The 17,664-nt window shown below is 43.8% G+C and overlaps 2 protein-coding genes across 7 annotated transcripts in view; one reads left to right on the forward strand and one right to left on the reverse strand.

Moving 5' to 3' along the window:
* The window catches only part of LOC122222876, a 25,507-nt gene extending 13,914 nt beyond the window's left edge, over positions 1–11,593 (reverse strand). For both annotated transcript variants that reach the window (XM_042943636.1, XM_042943635.1), the window contains exons 1-3: positions 11,159–11,593; positions 7,663–7,727; positions 1,138–1,190 (exon numbers count right to left, since the gene is read on the reverse strand). In XM_042943636.1, coding sequence (XP_042799570.1) covers positions 1,138–1,190; positions 7,663–7,727; positions 11,159–11,349 — 309 coding nt within the window. In that variant the 5' untranslated portion in view covers positions 11,350–11,593. The remainder of the gene's footprint in view (positions 1–1,137; positions 1,191–7,662; positions 7,728–11,158) is intronic.
* Positions 10,986–15,941, forward strand: SRSF5 (serine and arginine rich splicing factor 5). Of its 5 annotated transcripts, none has more exons than XM_042943629.1 (8): positions 10,986–11,145; positions 12,038–12,182; positions 12,484–12,554; positions 12,681–12,779; positions 13,083–13,152; positions 14,395–14,468; positions 14,922–15,032; positions 15,120–15,941. In XM_042943629.1, the coding sequence occupies exons 2-8, from the start codon at positions 12,057–12,059 to the stop codon at positions 15,385–15,387; spliced, it is 819 nt and encodes a 272-aa protein (XP_042799563.1). In that variant the 5' UTR covers positions 10,986–11,145; positions 12,038–12,056; the 3' UTR covers positions 15,388–15,941. The 5 variants fall into 5 exon arrangements, with proteins under 5 accessions (XP_042799563.1, XP_042799567.1, XP_042799566.1 ...); XM_042943633.1 differs by having other exon boundaries at positions 15,123–15,941; XM_042943632.1 differs by having other exon boundaries at positions 10,986–11,141.
* Positions 15,942–17,664: the final 1,723 nt, after the last annotated feature.

Here is a 17,664-nt window from a genome sequence, read left to right on the forward strand (position 1 = left end):
GGGATACAAGATTTATAAAACAGGGTCTCTAACATCAAAGAATTTATAATCTAGCCGCTAACAATCCTGTTCCAGGGCAGCCTGTGACAACTGCTAGAAGAGACAGAGAGCATGGATGCCACGGAATTTAGAGAAAGGCAAGATGCCTTGGAAGTGTGGGGACGACAGCCCAGATTCCAGACTAGGTCAAGGTTGGCCAATGGCTTACTGAACAAAACACTAAAAATGCACTTGACATGCCTTAGAATCATAACCAGAAGAAGCATGTATTTAAAATCAAATGTGAGGGGCTCCCGGGTGACTCAGTTGGTTAAGCGACCCACTCTCGATTTCGGCTCAGGTCACGATATCATGGTCTTGAGATTGAGCCCCGAGTCAGGCCTCTCTCTCTCAAAATAAATGAACAAATTAACAGCTTAAAAAAATGTTCAGTGCAATAGAGTAAGAACGTGTTCTTTGGTGGACAAATCCAGAGTGTGTGAGGCACATTGACATTTGCAAATGCACCCAATGAAGAGAAAATACACACTGATTGCACTAGGGTCCTGCCGGAATTGCCAGGCAAGTCGATCATATCCCTGAAACCCAGCCCTGATTGTAAGCCTCTGGTCAGCCCATTTCCCCTGAACTCTCGTCCCCATAGTGTTCATGCTTGGAATCTCCAGGGCTCACTGGTCACTGGAAGCCTCCTTCCAAGGCAAATACATTTTTTAAAAAAATTTATTTTTATTGCTATATAATTGACATTTAACATTATATTAGCGTCAAATGTACAACATAATGATTTAACATATGTATATATTGCTAAATGATCACAACTCTGCTCACCACATATAGTTAGAAATTTTCCTCCTTGTGATGAGAACTTTTAAAATCTGCTCTCCTAGCAACTTTCGAGTATGCGATACCGTGTTATTAACTGTAGTGACCATGCCGTATGTGACATCCGCAGGACTGATTTATGTTATGGCAAATACATTCCTAATCTGTTCTTAGAATCTTGGCCTCAACAAAAACCTGGATGACTTCATCAATTTCCATGTCACGTCTATGGGGGTCCCTGTCAACTTAAAACCTTACATCTACTCAGTGTTCACTGGATAAAGTCTGAGCTCGTTAACATGGTAGCTAGCCTACCGTAATCCCGTCTATCTCCATCCACCTCCAGCCTCTTCTTTCCATGCTTCCACTTAAAAAAAAAATTTAATGTTTATTTACTTTTTGAGAGAGAGAGAGAAGAGAGAGATTGGGGGAGGGGCAGAGAGAGTGGGAGACACAGAATCTGAAGCAGGCTCCAGACTCGGAGCTGTCAGCACAGAGCCCAAGGCGGGGCTCGAACCCACGAACTGTGAGATCATGACCTGAGCCAAAGTCGGACACTGAACCGACTGAGCCACCGAGGCGCCCCACCATGCTTCTGCTTTGAGGAACACTCAACTATTTCTACCATATGCCCTACTGTTCTGAAGAGGGTCCTTGGCTGGGAGCACATGAGCCTTCATCAGGAATTAGGGTGGTAAAAAACATAGGAGAGAACTAGGGTCAGCCTAACCAAGATAGCCTGGAAGCCCCAGACCTACCAGAAGCTGCACTAGTTCTCCTGTGCTAACCCTGGAGATGCTGGGCTTCTGGTTTTCCATCAGGCCCCCAGTCTCTGCAGCTCTGGGTTCCTTGCAGTGTCTCACTGCGGATTCAACCAGATCTCTACGGAAGCTCATTACACATTACACCCAAGCCATGGGCATTGAATTTAACTTAAATACTCAGTACCCAAGCTCCTAAAATAGGAGATTGTTTACTTGAGGTACAATGATCAGGAAGAAACACACGGTAGAGCTTCTCATTCCCCTCTACAGCTCTGTAGCCGAAGCATCCATTTCTTCTGGCTAAACTTGGCCACTAGTAGGCACGCTGACTTGTCAAAGAGGCAGATGTCAATTGTGCAGCGCTGGATTGGCCCCCTGTGTCTCGACCCTAATTGTCGCATTAGAGAAGGCATAATTTCCAGTATTGGGGCTGATCTTGTGGGGGTTGGGGTGTGTCCCTCTCTGGGGGATCTCTCCTGTGTGCCCTGCCACAATGGCTCTGTTATAAATGGGTATGGAGAGTTAATACTTTTGAGGCTTCCCCCTTGATGTTAAAGATGGAAAGAGCTCGGCGATTGGTTGGTCCCAGTTCCTGACAGCTTGGAGGACAGAGTGGGTGTAGGAGTCAACAAACAATGGTGGGCTCTCGTCCAGTTCTCTCTGGTTTTCATAAACCCCTTGAATGGTTTGGTCTTTGGGACATTGCAATCTTTTATCTTCTACGTACAGAGGATTTGGGGACATGAGAAAGAAACGTCCATGTTCTTCAACTCAGTCTTGTTGGTTCTCTCTGTTAGAGCAGCCTAACCTCCTCTACAATTTTTGTCCTTTCTGAATGAGGAGACATTGTTTACTGTATGACTTACTACCGCTGAAATGTGCTGAATGGACCAGGCTCCGGATCGAATACATTACACACGCTGCCTCGCTGAATCCTCATGACAACCCTATGAATTAAGTACTATTACTGACCTATTTTGGACACGAGGAAACTGCGGCTTAGAAAGGTCCAGCAGCATGCTGAAAGTCATAGAGTCACTCAACAAAAATTGTTGGATGCGCCAGGCCGTAATTCAGCTCTGGAGCTGCCAGGGTAGGCGTTGGGACCGAAATTCCAGCACACACGATTGCAGCTCCTGTAGGCTTAGCCGATTGGCTCAGGGCTTCGCCTGCATGTTTGGCCTGCGGGTGTCCCGTGTGACACAGCCTAGATGCTTCGGTCCTTACTTGCAAGGGCTGCAACCACTGGCACATTCGAGCTCACACATTTGTAAGACAGAGACCAAAATGCGGCCAGGATGACTTACCTGTGATGTGAAATGTTCTCTCCTGATTTAATAATGCTATGAGGTTATAGATTTCCCCTTTGGGTAAACTTTGGAAAGGAAATCCTTTGGAACCACAGAGTTGGAAGAGGCGTGCTGGGTTTGGTTCAGGGTTCCACCGCTTCCAGCTGTGTGACTTTCAGCTTTGGGTTCCACATATTTTTTTTTAAACGAGGGTGTGAATTGATTTTAGTGAGTTGCATGAGGACGGAATTGGCTACTTAATCCGAAGTCCTGAGTGCTATGCTTGGCGCACAGTGAGGGGAGGGTGAACACCGCTTTCATTGCGGAGGATGAGTGTTGCTAACAGGCCACTGGATTTTGCAATCAGGTGAATGGTGAATGTCTCGAGGGCAGTTGTGGGGGTGGTAGGGAGGGGAACGGGGCGGGCAGGGGTGGGGGGAGTCTGACTGCAGGTGAGTGAGAGCTTGAGAAAGTGGCACCTCGTGTATAAAGACTACCTGCTCTGTAAAGAAACATGTTGGCTTAGGAAAGGTGAGATGGGGCAGGTTGACAAGTGACAGAGGTTCAGAGGAGGGTTTCTTGAAAAACAGTTTTAAGGGGAGGGGTGCCTGGGTGGCTCAGTCAGTTGAGTGTCCGACTTCGGCTCAGGTCATGGTCTCGGGGTTCGTGAGTTCGAGCCCCTGCGTCCGGCTCTGTGCTGACAGCTCAGAGCCTGGAGCCTGCTTCGAATTCTGTGTCCCCCTCTCTCTCTGCCCCTCACCCACTCAAGTTCTCTCTCTCTCTCTCTCTCTCTCTCTCAAAAATAAATAAACATTAAAAAGGGCAGGGGGAAACTTGGACACAAGTTCAAACAAAGACAAATGTGCACAGGGGGAAGATGGAGAAGACGGCCATGTGACTCCATGGTGACAGAGTGCTGCTGCCACCAGCCAGAACACCAAGGATTACTGGCAAACACCAGTCACTGGGAAGAGGCAAGGAAGGATCCTCCTCTAGAGCAGTTCGAGTTGGGGACACTTCGGTTTGGGACATCTGGCCTCCGGAACTGTGACCGAATCCATTTCTCTTGTTGTAAACCACCCAGTTCTCGGTATTTTGTAACGGCAGCCCTAGCGAACGAATACACTATGGGGTGTCATTGCCAAGGTGGGTTTGTAAAAAGACTGTAGCTTCCACGTGAGGTGCACGCTGTCAGATCACTCCCTCTTGGGATACTCAGCTGCCGCGTCCTGAGGACGTTCAGGCAGCCTATGGGGAGGCCCACCTGGGAAAGAACCTAAGTCTCCAGCCGACAGCCAGCAAGGGTCCGGGGTGTGTCAAGAGTTGTGGGAGTGAACTTGGAAGTAGATCCCGCCCCCCCCCCCCCTTCCAGTTGAGGCTTCAGAAAAGACTGTGGCCCCAGCCTACGGTTCGACTACAGTTTCAAGAGAGACTCTAAACTGGAACCACCCGGTCAAGCCACTCCTGAATTTCTCAGATCACAGGGACTATGAGAGAATAAATGCTTGTTGTTTAAGCGATTCACTTTTAGGGTAATTTGTTATACAGTGATATTTAATACACCTGCTAACAAGGAAGGAGGCGTGGTTGCTTGCAAAGAGGAGACAGAGCACGGAATGGCCGCTGAGATCACGAGAAAGGGAGCAGTGGACCCACAATACAGTTCTGATTAGTGGTTGCAAACTGTAGTTCAGAACCACCTGACTTGGGTACCAGTTAAATATTCAGATTCCTGAGCCTTGCGTTCCTGAATCAGGCTTTTCGCTGGGAAAATGGCACTGGCGATCTGCATTTGAAAAAGCGCCCAAGTGATTCTTTTAAAGAGCCATTGAGTTTGAGAATAATTGCCAGCAGAGGCAAAAAGCTAGAATTTAAACTGGGTGTTAACTCACAGCACAGGCTGGCATCACATAAGCACTACGCTGCGGACATACAAAGAATTGCTAAGTTTCGCCAACAGTTCAGCAAATTCTGAGTTAGTGGGGATTACTTTGTATCCCTAAGAAAACATTCTCAGGAGTCCTTATACTAACCTTCTCTTCCCTTTCTTTGTAAAGAGACTGCCCTATTTCTCCTTCAGTTCACCCTGTGTGGAGAAAGAAGCTCTCCCTATTCCGATTTCGACCTCACTGCAACCTTCTCTGGTCTTGGCGGTCAGGACTCTGCAAAGTCCTGCAAAGTGGGCCAGAAGTGCACAGAAGTGCTTCCTGTTTCTGGGGTTTCTGGGGCCACCCTAATGCACAGAGAGGCCTCACATGAGGGTTATGCTGCAGCTTTTGTGAGAAGGGCCTTGGCAGGAAAATCAGAAAGTGGGATGTTCTGGGCAGAAGAGATCATTGGATTCTGTAAGCCTCAGTTTCTTCATTTAAAAAATGTTATATGCCGGGGCACCTGTATGGCTCAATCAGTTGAGCGTCCAACTTCCGCTCAGGTCATGATCTCACGGTTCGTGGGTTCGAGCCCCACGTCGGGCTCTGTGCTGACAGCTCAGAGCCTGGAGCCTGCTTCGGATTCTGTGTCGCCCTCTCTCTCTACCCCTCCCCTGCTCGCACTCTCTCTAAGATAATTATAAAAAAATTAAAAATTAAAAAAAAATTAAAATGTTATATGGCTACATGAAGGGTTGTGTGAGGAGTGACTGAGGTGATGTGTGCAGTGTCCCTAGCACAATGCCTGGCACACAATAGTGGCTCAGAAAATGGGAGCTGCCAATATTAAGAGGTGTGGTAAGGAGGCTATGCTTGGTGCTCTGAATTTAAGTTTATCTTGGTGTTATGATCATTTCTGTCCCAAATCTGCTTCCCCATGACTGTCCCAATCAGGGCTCCAGCCATAACCCGAGTGAGATATGGGTCCTTGGAGGAGGAAAGATGGAACTAGATGATAGGTGGATTTTATGGAGAACAAAAAGTGAGTTCCTAGACCTCGGGCAGCATTCCTCTAGGTCTCCTGGTTGAGTATTAGAGCCACCTGCAGCCCTTACTAACTAACTAGGACTCTAGTCCGGACCAATTACATTAGAATTTCTGCCAGTAGGGACCCAGGCAGTGGAATATTATGAACACTTGTCAGGTGATTTTAGTGTGCATCTGGTGTTGAGGTTAGAGCACTCAGGTTAAAGTAGAAGGTTCACAGGACTTTTGATTATTATGTACAAAATGAAAACAGCGACAAAAAAATCACAGTGTGGCAACTGAAAGAAGTCAGATAGGGATGTAGGGGTGAATCAGTAGAAAATGGAGCATTTTTTAAAACCATACATTTCCAAGAGAGATTTAAGAAAAGCCTTTCAAAAAATATTTAGAATTAGCTAGGAACAAGGAAGCAATACTTTTTCTTTGTGTTGGAAAGTATCTGGTGATCTTTAGGACATTTTCAGAAAAACAGAGTTACCGGTCAGAATGAGCATTTTCCCCAGTCACGTGGTTGGGTCATGTTAAGTGGAAAAACAGCCACAAATTTGAATATACACTTTTGATCATAAATACATTAAAGAAACATGGAAAGTGCCCATGATTATGTTTTATGAATAAGAAATCTTCATGCCAAATGATACCAAATTCTATATGTGAAGATGACTCATATTTTAAAAATGCATTTGTATATATAGAAGAACACTACAGAGAAATTATTGAAAAAGCCAAGTAATTATCCTTCGGGGTTTGAAAAACAAGGATAGCCTTTTGACATCTTTTTAAAAATATCTATGGTTTTTTTTTTAAATGACGATGTATTACTTTTGAATTGGAAAATAAAACATATATTAAACACCCAGGAAAGAAAACACGAGAAGGAAATACAGGAAAACATAATCCAAGGTTGATTTGGTGAGATGGGATTCTGAGTGTTCTTCTCGTCTTTCAATTATTTCTCCTGTTGTATATTTTGTGATAATGAGCACAGGTATTTTTCTCTCTCTCTTTCTTGTAAACATTTATTCATCTTTGAGAGATAGAGCACGAGGAGAGGAGAGGCAGAGAGAGAGGGAGATACAGAATCTGAAGCAGGATGCAGGCTCCCAGCCGTCAGCACAGAGCCCTACGTGGGGCTCGAACCCACAAACTGTGAGATCATGACTGAGCCAATGTCAGGCACTCAACTGACTGAGCCACCCAGGCGTCCCAAGCGTATGTGTTTTTTAATAATTGGAATACCATAAACTCTATTTAAAAATAAAGATTGAATCCTCCGTTCTTGTTTACAATTTTATTATCTGATGGAGGGAGCTGGATGGAGCATTCGTAGAACAGTTTAAAGTTTAAGAATCAGTTAGCTCAGGGGGTGGCAAATGTTTTCGGTAAGGAGCCAGATAGTAAATATATTAGCCGGATAGTGTGGTTCATATGGTGTGTATTACAACTATTCAGCCCTGCCCTTGTAGCAGGACAACAGATATAGACGCTAAGTAAATGAACTGGACTGGCTGTGTTCTTAAAAACGTTATTGATGGATACTGACCTTTGAATTGAATCTAATTTTCATGTGTCATGAAGTCTTCTTTTGATCACCTTCCCCCAACCCCAACCATTAAAAATGTAAAACCACCCTCAGACCATACAAAAACAAGTGGCAGGCTGAATTACCCCCCAGAGGCCATAATTTGCTGACTCCTGAGTTAGAGATCAGGAACGTGGTGAATGAAACATCCTATAGTTAGGCTGAAAGACCCCCAAAAGAGATGGCCAATAAACTCTATTTCCTTTCCTTTCCTTTATTTTATTGTATTTATTTAAACCTGTGATTTCTCTGCATCTTCTTATTCCTTTACTAAAGAATTTGCTACTTACTTGGGTGTCTGAGGAAAAAGATGCCGTACCATTTGGTTGAAACACTAATATAGGAGCAGGACAACCTGAAAAAAAAAAAAAATAGTAATGAAAATCCAGGTCTACAGATACTGAATCTTTGCTGTGCCAGGTATTTCTGGGAAACAAAAGCAGAAATAAGGCGTATCATTATGCAGGAATTATAGGGGCACATGCAGAATTTTGTAGGATCACACAGGAGGCAGAGTAATCACGCTCATGGAAGACGACTGTGTTTATTGGAGGAACTGGTAAGAAACAAGCTGGTAGGAAGACTTACTAAGCGAGTGTCATGGAAAAAACAAATATTGCAAAAAGTCATTTAAAAAAACCAGTAGATTAAGTCACTAGGCACTAATGAAAAATTACCTTTGTGGAGATGATAAACGTTTAAGCACTAAACAAATCGAGAAAGGCCTTGTGAAAACTAACGAAGGGAAACCTCACTAGAGTCTGGAGGGAGGCAGTGGGAGTCAAAGCATTCCTCTGCAATTTCCGGAAGAAGTGTCAGTTACAGACCCCAACAGAAGAAACCTCGAGAAGAATCATCACAGTCCCTCACACAGAAAAGACGCACACTGCATCTTCTATAAGAAAACAACTACCCCTGCTGCTGAGAAACCATGCTTTTCTCTAACGAACTTTAGACTTGCCTTCAAAACAACCCATTCCAAATTCTTCCTGCTTCTCAAAAAACATGCTGTTCCTCTTCTTTGTTGGACGTGCCTATGGTTTTTCAGCAGCTTCTGTGTCCCAAATTACAACTCTCCACTATTCCTGAATAAACCCATTTTTATGGCCAAATTACTGTTTTATTTTTAAGATTAAAATTTTTTTTAATGTTTATTTATTTTTGAGAGAGAGAGAGAGAGAGAAAGAGACAGCATGAGTGTGCGAGGAGCAGAGAGAGAGGATCCAGGCTCTGAGATGTCAGCACAGAGCCCTATGTGGGGCTCGAACTCATGAACCGTGAGATCATGACTTGAGCTAAAGTCTGATGCTTAACTGATTGAGCCACCCAGGTGCCCCTTATTTTTAAGATTCACAGGCTTTGTAAAAAAAATTAGTCCTGGGGTAGCTCAGTCGGTTAAGCAACTGACTCTTGATCTCAGCTCAGGTCTTGATCTCAGGGTTATGAGTTCAAGCCCTATGTTGGGCTCCATGGTGGGTGTGATGCCTACTGAAAAAAAAAATAGTCCTGAAGAAAATCAAATGCTGTGGGCTGAAGACAGCAACTTTTTTCATGGTGTACAGCACCAACATTCTTGTTTTTCACTCCCAGAAAACTTTTTCTAGATTACTTTGTTATTGCAGCAAAAATAGCATTTAGTGAGTGAAATCACAAGCAACTTCCACACTCAACTGAAAATATAGAAAATAACTGGAAGACCATTTTTTTTAATTATGCAGAAAGTAAACAAGTGTAACTAAATAAATGCTGGTTAAATGCTGGTTAGCTAACTAAATGCTGGTTTGGGACAATTTGTACATTACAGGATTCCAGTGTTTATCAGGCTAGCGGCTAAAGGTATTTTCTTTTAATCAGGCTTCGTGCCCAGCATAGAGCCCAACATAGGGCTTGAACTCACCACCCTGAGATCAAGGGTCAGATGCTTAACCCAAAGAACCACCCATGCACCCCTAAAGGTGTTTCCTTTGAACAAACTCATTATTTTCTTTTAAATCCATCCTCATTACCCATACCATAGATAACTAAGTTCACAATTTTGCTATATACTGACTGAGGCTTTTTATTTATTTACTTATTAAAATTTTTTAATGTTTATTTTTTAAAAAAATTTTTAATGATTATTTATTACTGAGAGAAAGAGAGAGAGAGCACAAGGAGGGGAAGAGCAGAGAGAGGGGGAGACAAAGAATCCGAAGAAGGCTCCAGGCTCTGAGCTGTCAGCACAGAGCCTGATGCAGGGCTCCAACCCACCGGCTGTGAGATCATGACCTGAGCTGAAGTCAGACGCTTAACCGACTGGACCACCCAGGCACCCCTAATGTTTATTTATTTATTTTCCTAATGTTTATTTTTGAGAGAGAGTGCGCGTGAGCGAGTGTGAGCGTTTGTGAGCGGGGGAGGGGCAGAGAGAGAGGGAGGCACAGAATCAGAAGTAGGCTCCAGGCTCCCAGCTGTCAGCACAGAGCCCGACGTGGGGCTCGAACTCACAAGCTGTGAGATTACGACCTGAGCTGAAGTCAGACACTCAACTGACTGAGCCACCCAGGCGCCCCCAAGGCTCTTTTTAAAATAAACAAATGTTTAAATGGTGGAGCTCATCCCATACAAACTATCTAAATTCGAACCTACAGTTTCTAAGGGCTGGGAGATCAGAAAAAGCGTCAGTAGCTCTTCTCCTTCTTTAACTTCATCTCTGTGTAACTTTAGTTGCAAACAGCAACCCTAGATACAGGACACTCTGAAAAATGGCATGCCTTCGTTTCCACCTAAAAGCATTAAAAAAAAGTAACCTTTCACAATCATTGTATTTATGCCTCAATTTCTCAACCTGAGTACTTCGCTGGGAAAATGTGGAGTTAAAGATGCCTAAGGCTATTTCACCCTCACTTTGAAAACACAATCTTTTCTGTTTCCGAGTAATGGTACACTTTATGTGTTACATTACGGAAACCTGAACAGGGAGGGTTAACCAAATACCATTTGGACTTTAAAAGTAGCTTGAAACATCTCCCAACCGGTTCAGTTCTAGTGCAGAAATCTGCATTCTGACCCCAATTCAAGATGGCCTGCTAGCTGCAGTCCCAATTTTAGTATTTCATCATGCAAAAAACTTCCATTTAAAAAACACTGCAGTTCTTTAGTCTTCCTACTATAAACCACACGTCCGTGGTATGGTATGGTTAAGATATTCACTTGTGCACTAAGCAGCCTCCTCCAAAGTACAAGCATAAACTGCAGGAAGCAAGGAGTCAGAGATGGCCAAATATTTTTGCAAAACGTGAGTTTCTTTTACCCAGTACTCTCCGGAGTATCTTAAAAAAAAAAAAAATTCAGCTAAAAAAGAAGTGCCATTTGCTCTAGCAATGACAATGCTGGAGAGACACTGACGAGCCCCACTCAAGGAGCAAACACCTTCATCCGTGCCCCGTGCAGCTTCTGGCACCTGACGACCACACCCACGCCAATTCCCGCCCCTCGGCCCCGCCCATCGTGATGCAGGTCGCCGGCGCAGTCACCGTAAAGCGGTCCCTACTGCACGTAAACTTCCGGCTCCGCGGAAACGTCATCCCTGGATTCAGTGGGGAGGTCCCCGGGGCGGTACCGGAAGTGACGCAGGGGCGCGCCCTCCATTTTGTGGAACGCAGGAGTAGCTAAGTGCGTCAGTTTTGGAAAGACGTAGACGAGTTTAGTCCTGGTTTGCGGGGAGGCAGACGGCTCCGTCGCAGACTACGGACCTCTCTGGTCTCTCAGCTGCCAAAGATCCTGTCCGGTAGGTGAGTGACTCACTTTGAGGGAAAGGCTTCTCGGATCGAGGCTTCTTCATGGCCGCTCAGATCGTGAGTGGCCAGGGCTGCTCTCTTTGCGGAGGACGGCGTCCAATGAGCGCAGTTTATTCGAGGTGGGCGCTGGGGCACGTCTCCCTTTGGGTACTGTTTGAGGGGAACTGAAGGTGGAAGGGCGGTCGTGGTTATGGTCATTTTTACACAGGGGTCTATGCTCCTCCCTGCCTCCTTACCTCTTCACTTCCCGAACCCCCGAGTTTGGGCGGAGACCTTTGCTCGGGGGTGTGGCTAGGGTTTTCTGCGGGAGGGCACAATGACTCCGGAACTATGGAGTCGTGGGAGGGGGTGGGAGGAGGGCGTTTGGCACGCGCGGCTCTCCCCCACCGTTGTCTCCGCCGCCGCCATTTTGTGGCTGCCGGCGTCCGCCCGCCGCCGTTTGCGCAGGCGCGGCGGTGGCGTCGCGAGAATCCGGCTTCCACCCGCTGTGACGCTCCTGGGAGGCGGCGACGCGCGCGCGGCCCGTCACCATTGGGCTGGCCTTGCGGAGGGCGGGGTCGGCTCCGCCCGCACTTCTCGGCCTTTCCTAACTGCGGCAGATGGGAGGGGGCCAGAAGAGCCAGGGAGAGAGTGCGGCTGCGCAGTTCCAGAGGCGGCAGTGGGCGTTGCGGTTGCTGCGGTCTGGGCCCAGGGAAGGATCGTGTTGGGAGCCGAGTTTTAATTTTGTCTGCAAGGGACCTGGCCTAATAAGAGGCACTCTTGGCAATCTTGTTTATAACATCACCGGGTAAACATTTTATTTTATGCCGTTTATGTTTTTGGCCCCTTAACTAAGCATTCTTCTGACATTCACTGGTATTGTTTCAATCGAATCATTTTCTAACAGGAAATACTAGCCGGATATCATGAGTGGCTGTCGAGTATTCATCGGGAGGCTAAATCCCGCGGCCAGGGAGAAGGACGTGGAAAGATTCTTCAAGGGGTATGGACGAATAAGAGATATTGATCTGAAAAGAGGCTTTGGTTTTGTGGTAAGTGTTTTAGAACTACTGTTAAGTCGCTAAAGATTTTGATGAGCAGTGTGTTTTGATTTTACTGAGTTCAGGTAGGGTATCTTTGGAAAACTTTGTATCTTCTCAGAGCAGTGAATTTTCTTGAGGGATAACCTCACTGTTGGTTGGAGGGAAACCACTCCTGATCACTGTCTTTAAGATAGTCATTCTATCACACGTTTGCAGTGCTCTTACTATGTTGTAGAATATATCTTAGAGCCACATTAAGCAGGGGGTTGGTCTGTTTGTTTTTTTTTTTTTCCCCATGTTTACATTTTAGGAATTTGAGGATCCCAGGGATGCAGATGATGCTGTATATGAACTTGATGGAAAAGAACTCTGCAGTGAAAGGTGAGGACGTTAGTTTTGTAACCAGTGAGCACCGTAAGATGGACTAGATCGGCTGGGATATTTTTCAAAGTCGATCTCTTGTGGCTTGTGTGGAGATAACGGAGTCTTTTTTCCCCCTTCCTGTAGGGTTACTATTGAACATGCTAGGGCTCGATCTCGAGGTGGAAGAGGTAGAGGACGCTATTCTGACCGTTTTAGTAGTCGCAGACCTCGAAATGATAGACGGTATGTGATAGATGGTGGATGGCTGCTTTGAACAATCTTTACCGCAGGAGGAGCTTTTAATGTTTAAGAACCATTAGCAATAAGTGATTCTGGTACTTACTGAGTAATCGTTTCTCCTTTTCATATGTTAATCCACCGTTCCTGATTAGTGCGTGTAGTAAGTCCTGTAAAATAATGTAGAAACTTGATGGGAGTCCTTTGAATGACTTGTTCTGTCTCGTTGCTTGAACTTGTCCACAGTCGAACACAGTAGGTACACACTGCTGCATTTCTTCCATTGTGAGTACTCATTTTCTTCCTCAGAAATGCTCCACCTGTAAGAACAGAAAATCGGCTTATAGTTGAAAATTTATCTTCAAGAGTCAGCTGGCAGGTTTGTTGAAATACAGTTTTGAGCTATTTTAATGTGGCTTTTTAAGAATTAATGGGCAGTTAATGTTTTATTATGTTTTATTAAAAGTAATTTTATATTTAATTAATTTTAAAATGGATTTAATTGTAATTTTAAAATTTTAGTTAAATGTAATTGGGGGATATTTCAAACTTTAATAATTAGTGATCAAATGTTTAATGTTTTGAGGATATATTTTCTTGTTTATTAAAATCAATTTTAACCAAATATTAAACCCTTTATTTGCCAGCCTATCTGTGTCGTTGGCCTTATGACGAGGAGTGCCTGTGGGTTATCCTAATCGTTGTCTTGGTCACTCTTGGTTGGGCCTGGTTGACTTTGCCAGTCAGCTCCTACAGTGATCAATTGGCCACCTCTAGATCTGTGTTTGCCGGTCTAGACGTAATCGGTGCACTTAAACTTGAAGTGCCAGGTTGCAGCGATCCCAGAGCCTTGATAACGTGATCTGATCCCTAAGTTGAGAGCGGTCTTCCTGTAACGCTTCCGAATAAGAGGTCCTGGTCGAAAAGAGTTGAAAGATACGAAATTAGGTGGTCGTTGGAATCCTGATCGCAGTAAAGTGTTCCTTGGTAACTGCACAAGAGTAGAACATGTCTGCATCCGCCTGTAGTCTGCTAATAGGGAGGGCTGTGCGATTAAAGGCTTCCATCGATTGGGTAGTGTCCTTCAAGTGGGTGGCGAAGAGCCAGTCGGGCATATGTCATGAAGGTTTCTCCGACCGATTAACGGTTTGCTGCTTGACTAGCCTAGGGAAATAATAATAAAGGTAAAGTAAACTTTTTTAATGACATATGGGGCACAAAATAACTGGTGTCTTGTAAATGTTCTGTTTTGTTTTTTTTAATATAAAATTTCTACTTTAGTCTTTACTTTTAAAATATGTACTGTTTCTTTTTGTTTCTTTTTGTTTTGTTTTTTGTTTTGCTTTTTTTCTTATGTATTGAGCTCAGTATAGACTAATACTACTTTAATGTTAAGATCTGAATTTCCTCTAGCATTTTGCTTAAAAGCAATATGCTTTTTTGCTTATTTCGTGCCCTGACCTAGATAATTTTTCAATTCTGATAGAATACAAGTGTGGTAAATGCCATGTTTGTACTTTATCTAACATCTTCTCTTCCAGTAGTCTTGTTTTTTATACCATGTGGTTGTTTGTGTGTCACGTCGCCTTTTCTTTGCTTGACACGATTGTCTTGTGTTAAGGATCTCAAAGATTTCATGAGACAAGCTGGGGAAGTAACCTTTGCGGATGCACATCGACCTAAATTAAATGAAGGGTGAGTGTGTATTGGAGATCATAACCGCCTTTTAAAACATACTGAAAATTTTACTGGGGATTTTTTTTAGAGAACATAAAATTTGGACATGCTGTAGTGCAGTGGTTCTCAATCCAGGAGGAGTTTGCTCAGTAGGGAGCACTGGACAACAGTTTTGGTGGTTGTAACTGGTTGAGGTCACTACTGGCACCTGGGTAGAGGCCAGGGATGCTGCTAAACATCTGATGGTGCGTAGGAAAGCCTTCCACAACTGAGAATTAACAATTTCAGTTGTTTGGAAAGGTTGAGAAACCTTGTTGCAATGCTGTTCTCCATTAAGATCTCAGACAATGTAGTATTAACAAAAGGTGCACAGAGAAGGTATTTTAGTTTGCTGTGTGTAGTGTGAGACTAGGCTATAACATGTATGTACCTTTATAAAGGGCTTTTTTTTGTTTGTTTTTTTAATTGTAGGGTGGTAGAATTTGCCTCTTATGGTGATTTAAAGAATGCTATTGAAAAACTTTCTGGAAAGGAAATAAATGGGAGAAAAATCAAATTAATCGAAGGCAGCAAAAGGCACAGGTATCTCTTTAACATTTTTAAGACAAAGTTTTAGTTAATAGGTTCGTAGGGACTGCTTCTTATGTTGTATTTTTCCTCCCTTCCTAGTAGGTCACGAAGCAGGTCTCGTTCCCGAACCAGGAGTTCCTCTAGGTCTCGTAGCCGATCTCGTTCCCGGAGTCGCAAGTCTTACAGCCGGTCCAGGAGCCGGAGCCGGAGCCGGAGCAAGTCCCGTTCTGTTAGTAGGTCTCCTGTGCCTGAAAAGAGCCAGAAACGTGGTTCTTCAAGTAGATCTAAGTCTCCAGCATCTGTGGATCGCCAGAGGTCCAGGTCCCGATCCCGGTCAAGGTCCAGATCAGTTGACAGTGGCAATTAAACTGTAAATAACTTGCCCTGGGGGCCTTTTTTAAAAACACACACACAAAAATTCCCAAACCATACTTGCTAAAAATTCTGGTAAGTATGTGCTTTTCTGTGGGGGGGTTGGGGGTGGGATTTGGAGGGGGGTTGGGTTGGGCTGGATATCTTTGTAGATGTGGACCACCAAGGGGTTGTTGAAAACTAATTGTATTAAATGTCTTTTGATAAGCCTTCTGCTCACATTTTTGTGAATGTCTGAAGTGTATAGTTTGTGTATATTGAGAGAGCTCTTTTATAACTAAAGCAAATTTAATTTTTTTGTACTAGAAAAGATTTGAACATTTTAGTTCTTGGTTATTCAAATATGTTAATTCAGAATTAGTTTAATGCCTCAATTAAACTAATTAATAGCTTTGGACACTTAAAAGAGCTCTAAATTTGCTTGTACATAAAGGCTTGAGTTTTCCTTGTTAGGGTCAAGGGTGTCCTCCCACCCACCCTTTAACAGCTGCCTGACGACACACGTTAAAGCAGCTGTTTGTTATTGATAATAAAAGATTATAAAACTGCTTTTGTCTGTCTGTCTGAAGGACGAATGCGGTTTACTCCTCCCTCCCCATCTACATTCAGCACATTTAAAATGCCTTTATAGAGAATCCTGGAGTTTGGTGTGGTGGGTTTTTTAAATTTTTTGAAAATTTAAATCTTGCCATTTCAGGGCTAGTCAAAACTGGGGCAGAGAAGACTGTGAACTGTTCAAAATAATGGTAACTGTTGTTTTGGTTTCCTGTGTGTGACCTTCCATGCTCTTTCTCTTTATTACTGTATTGTATTGACATCAGGTTGTTCAGGCTTCCGTAGCCAAGAGAACGATAATTTGGGAAGGAAATTACAAAAATTGTTTTTATGTGTTGTATGTAATTTTGAAGGTCAGAGGTGATCACAGCTTATTTTAACTCCACGTACAAGAGTGCTTTAAGAGGTTTCGTGTTTCTTGCTTTCAGTGCTGTGACGTGGGTGTGACCGTATGTTAAGGGGAAAACAGTTTACTAGAGAAAACTGCTGAAGGTTCTACACCCGTTTTTGTTCTGGGAGCCTATATGTGTAGATGATGAGCGCTGTTAATAGTCTCTTCTAGGACTCTCTAGAGACTACTTAGATTATCTTGGTCCCATGCAGGAGTGCTGAGTTAGATAAATGGTAACAGTGAGTGACACGTAGTAGCCAGATACTCTGACAGTTGTCTTCCCTGTGTGTTCTTGAATCTCAGTTACTTCCTACATACAAGAACGCATCTTCTAGGAGCGAAATTGGGGCCAAAGAAGAGCAAGTAAGTGGTGAACTAGTATGGGCATTGGAGTCCAGTTCCCCAGAACCCAAGCACCACGTTTTCTTAGTGTAGACAAATCTGCCTTAGCCTTGCAGGGGTTTTCTGAGGAAAACAGTTGGAAGTACCAGTTGGCTTTCCAACCAAAAGTGTGGGCATTGGGTAGTGGGACTCCATTTGGGGGGATAGGTTTGAAAGGTTTTTGGTATAAATTTGCTTCTCGTACCCCAGACTAGAAATTGAGGCCAGAAAATGGGGAAGCTGAACCTTCTACCATGAATGAGATGGATTTTAGGGAGAGTTTAGTATGCTTGTTTGTTTACTGAGGTGGAGGCATGTGGAAAGCAGTGGAACCTAGGTTTTTTTTTTTCCTTTTTTTTTTTTTTTAAGGATTTTATAAGCAATGTTTGCACCCAACGTGGGGCTTGAACTCTGAACGAGGTCACGTCGTGTGTTCCACCAGCTGAGCCAGCCAGGCGCCCCAGGTTCTTTTATTGGGTTGCTTCGGAAGGCTGCAAGTCCGCCAGAAGTTAATGTCAAATGGAAAGAGATAATTTTTTTGTTTTAGGTATGATAGATATAACTGGGTAGTATGGTGTAGATACTTCTTGATATTTTACCAGTTGACTCTATTCTGATAGTTTTTCAGTAAATGATATCCATGGCTTACCATTTTAATATTAACAAACATTTGTTACACGGTGAAGCAATAAAATATAAGGCCCTTTGAGCAAATGGGAGGTGACTGGGAGTTAATTTGAACCAGCAAATAAACCTGAATTCCCAGATCCAAGACCTGAGAAATAGAGGAGTGTGTTATTCTAAGCAAATTTAGGGCCAGAGTTTGTGGGACATGTGTTAACTTTTCTCTTTATATGTTCCTTTTATCTAGTCCTCAAAATCTAGTCCTTTAAAAGGACAATTTGAGGGTAGTAGGTCCCAAGCCCAGCCTTCCTTTCATGAAAA

Source organism: Panthera leo, chromosome B3 (assembly GCF_018350215.1).
Source record: "Panthera leo isolate Ple1 chromosome B3, P.leo_Ple1_pat1.1, whole genome shotgun sequence".
In the NCBI taxonomy this organism is placed as follows: Eukaryota; Metazoa; Chordata; class Mammalia; order Carnivora; family Felidae; genus Panthera; species Panthera leo.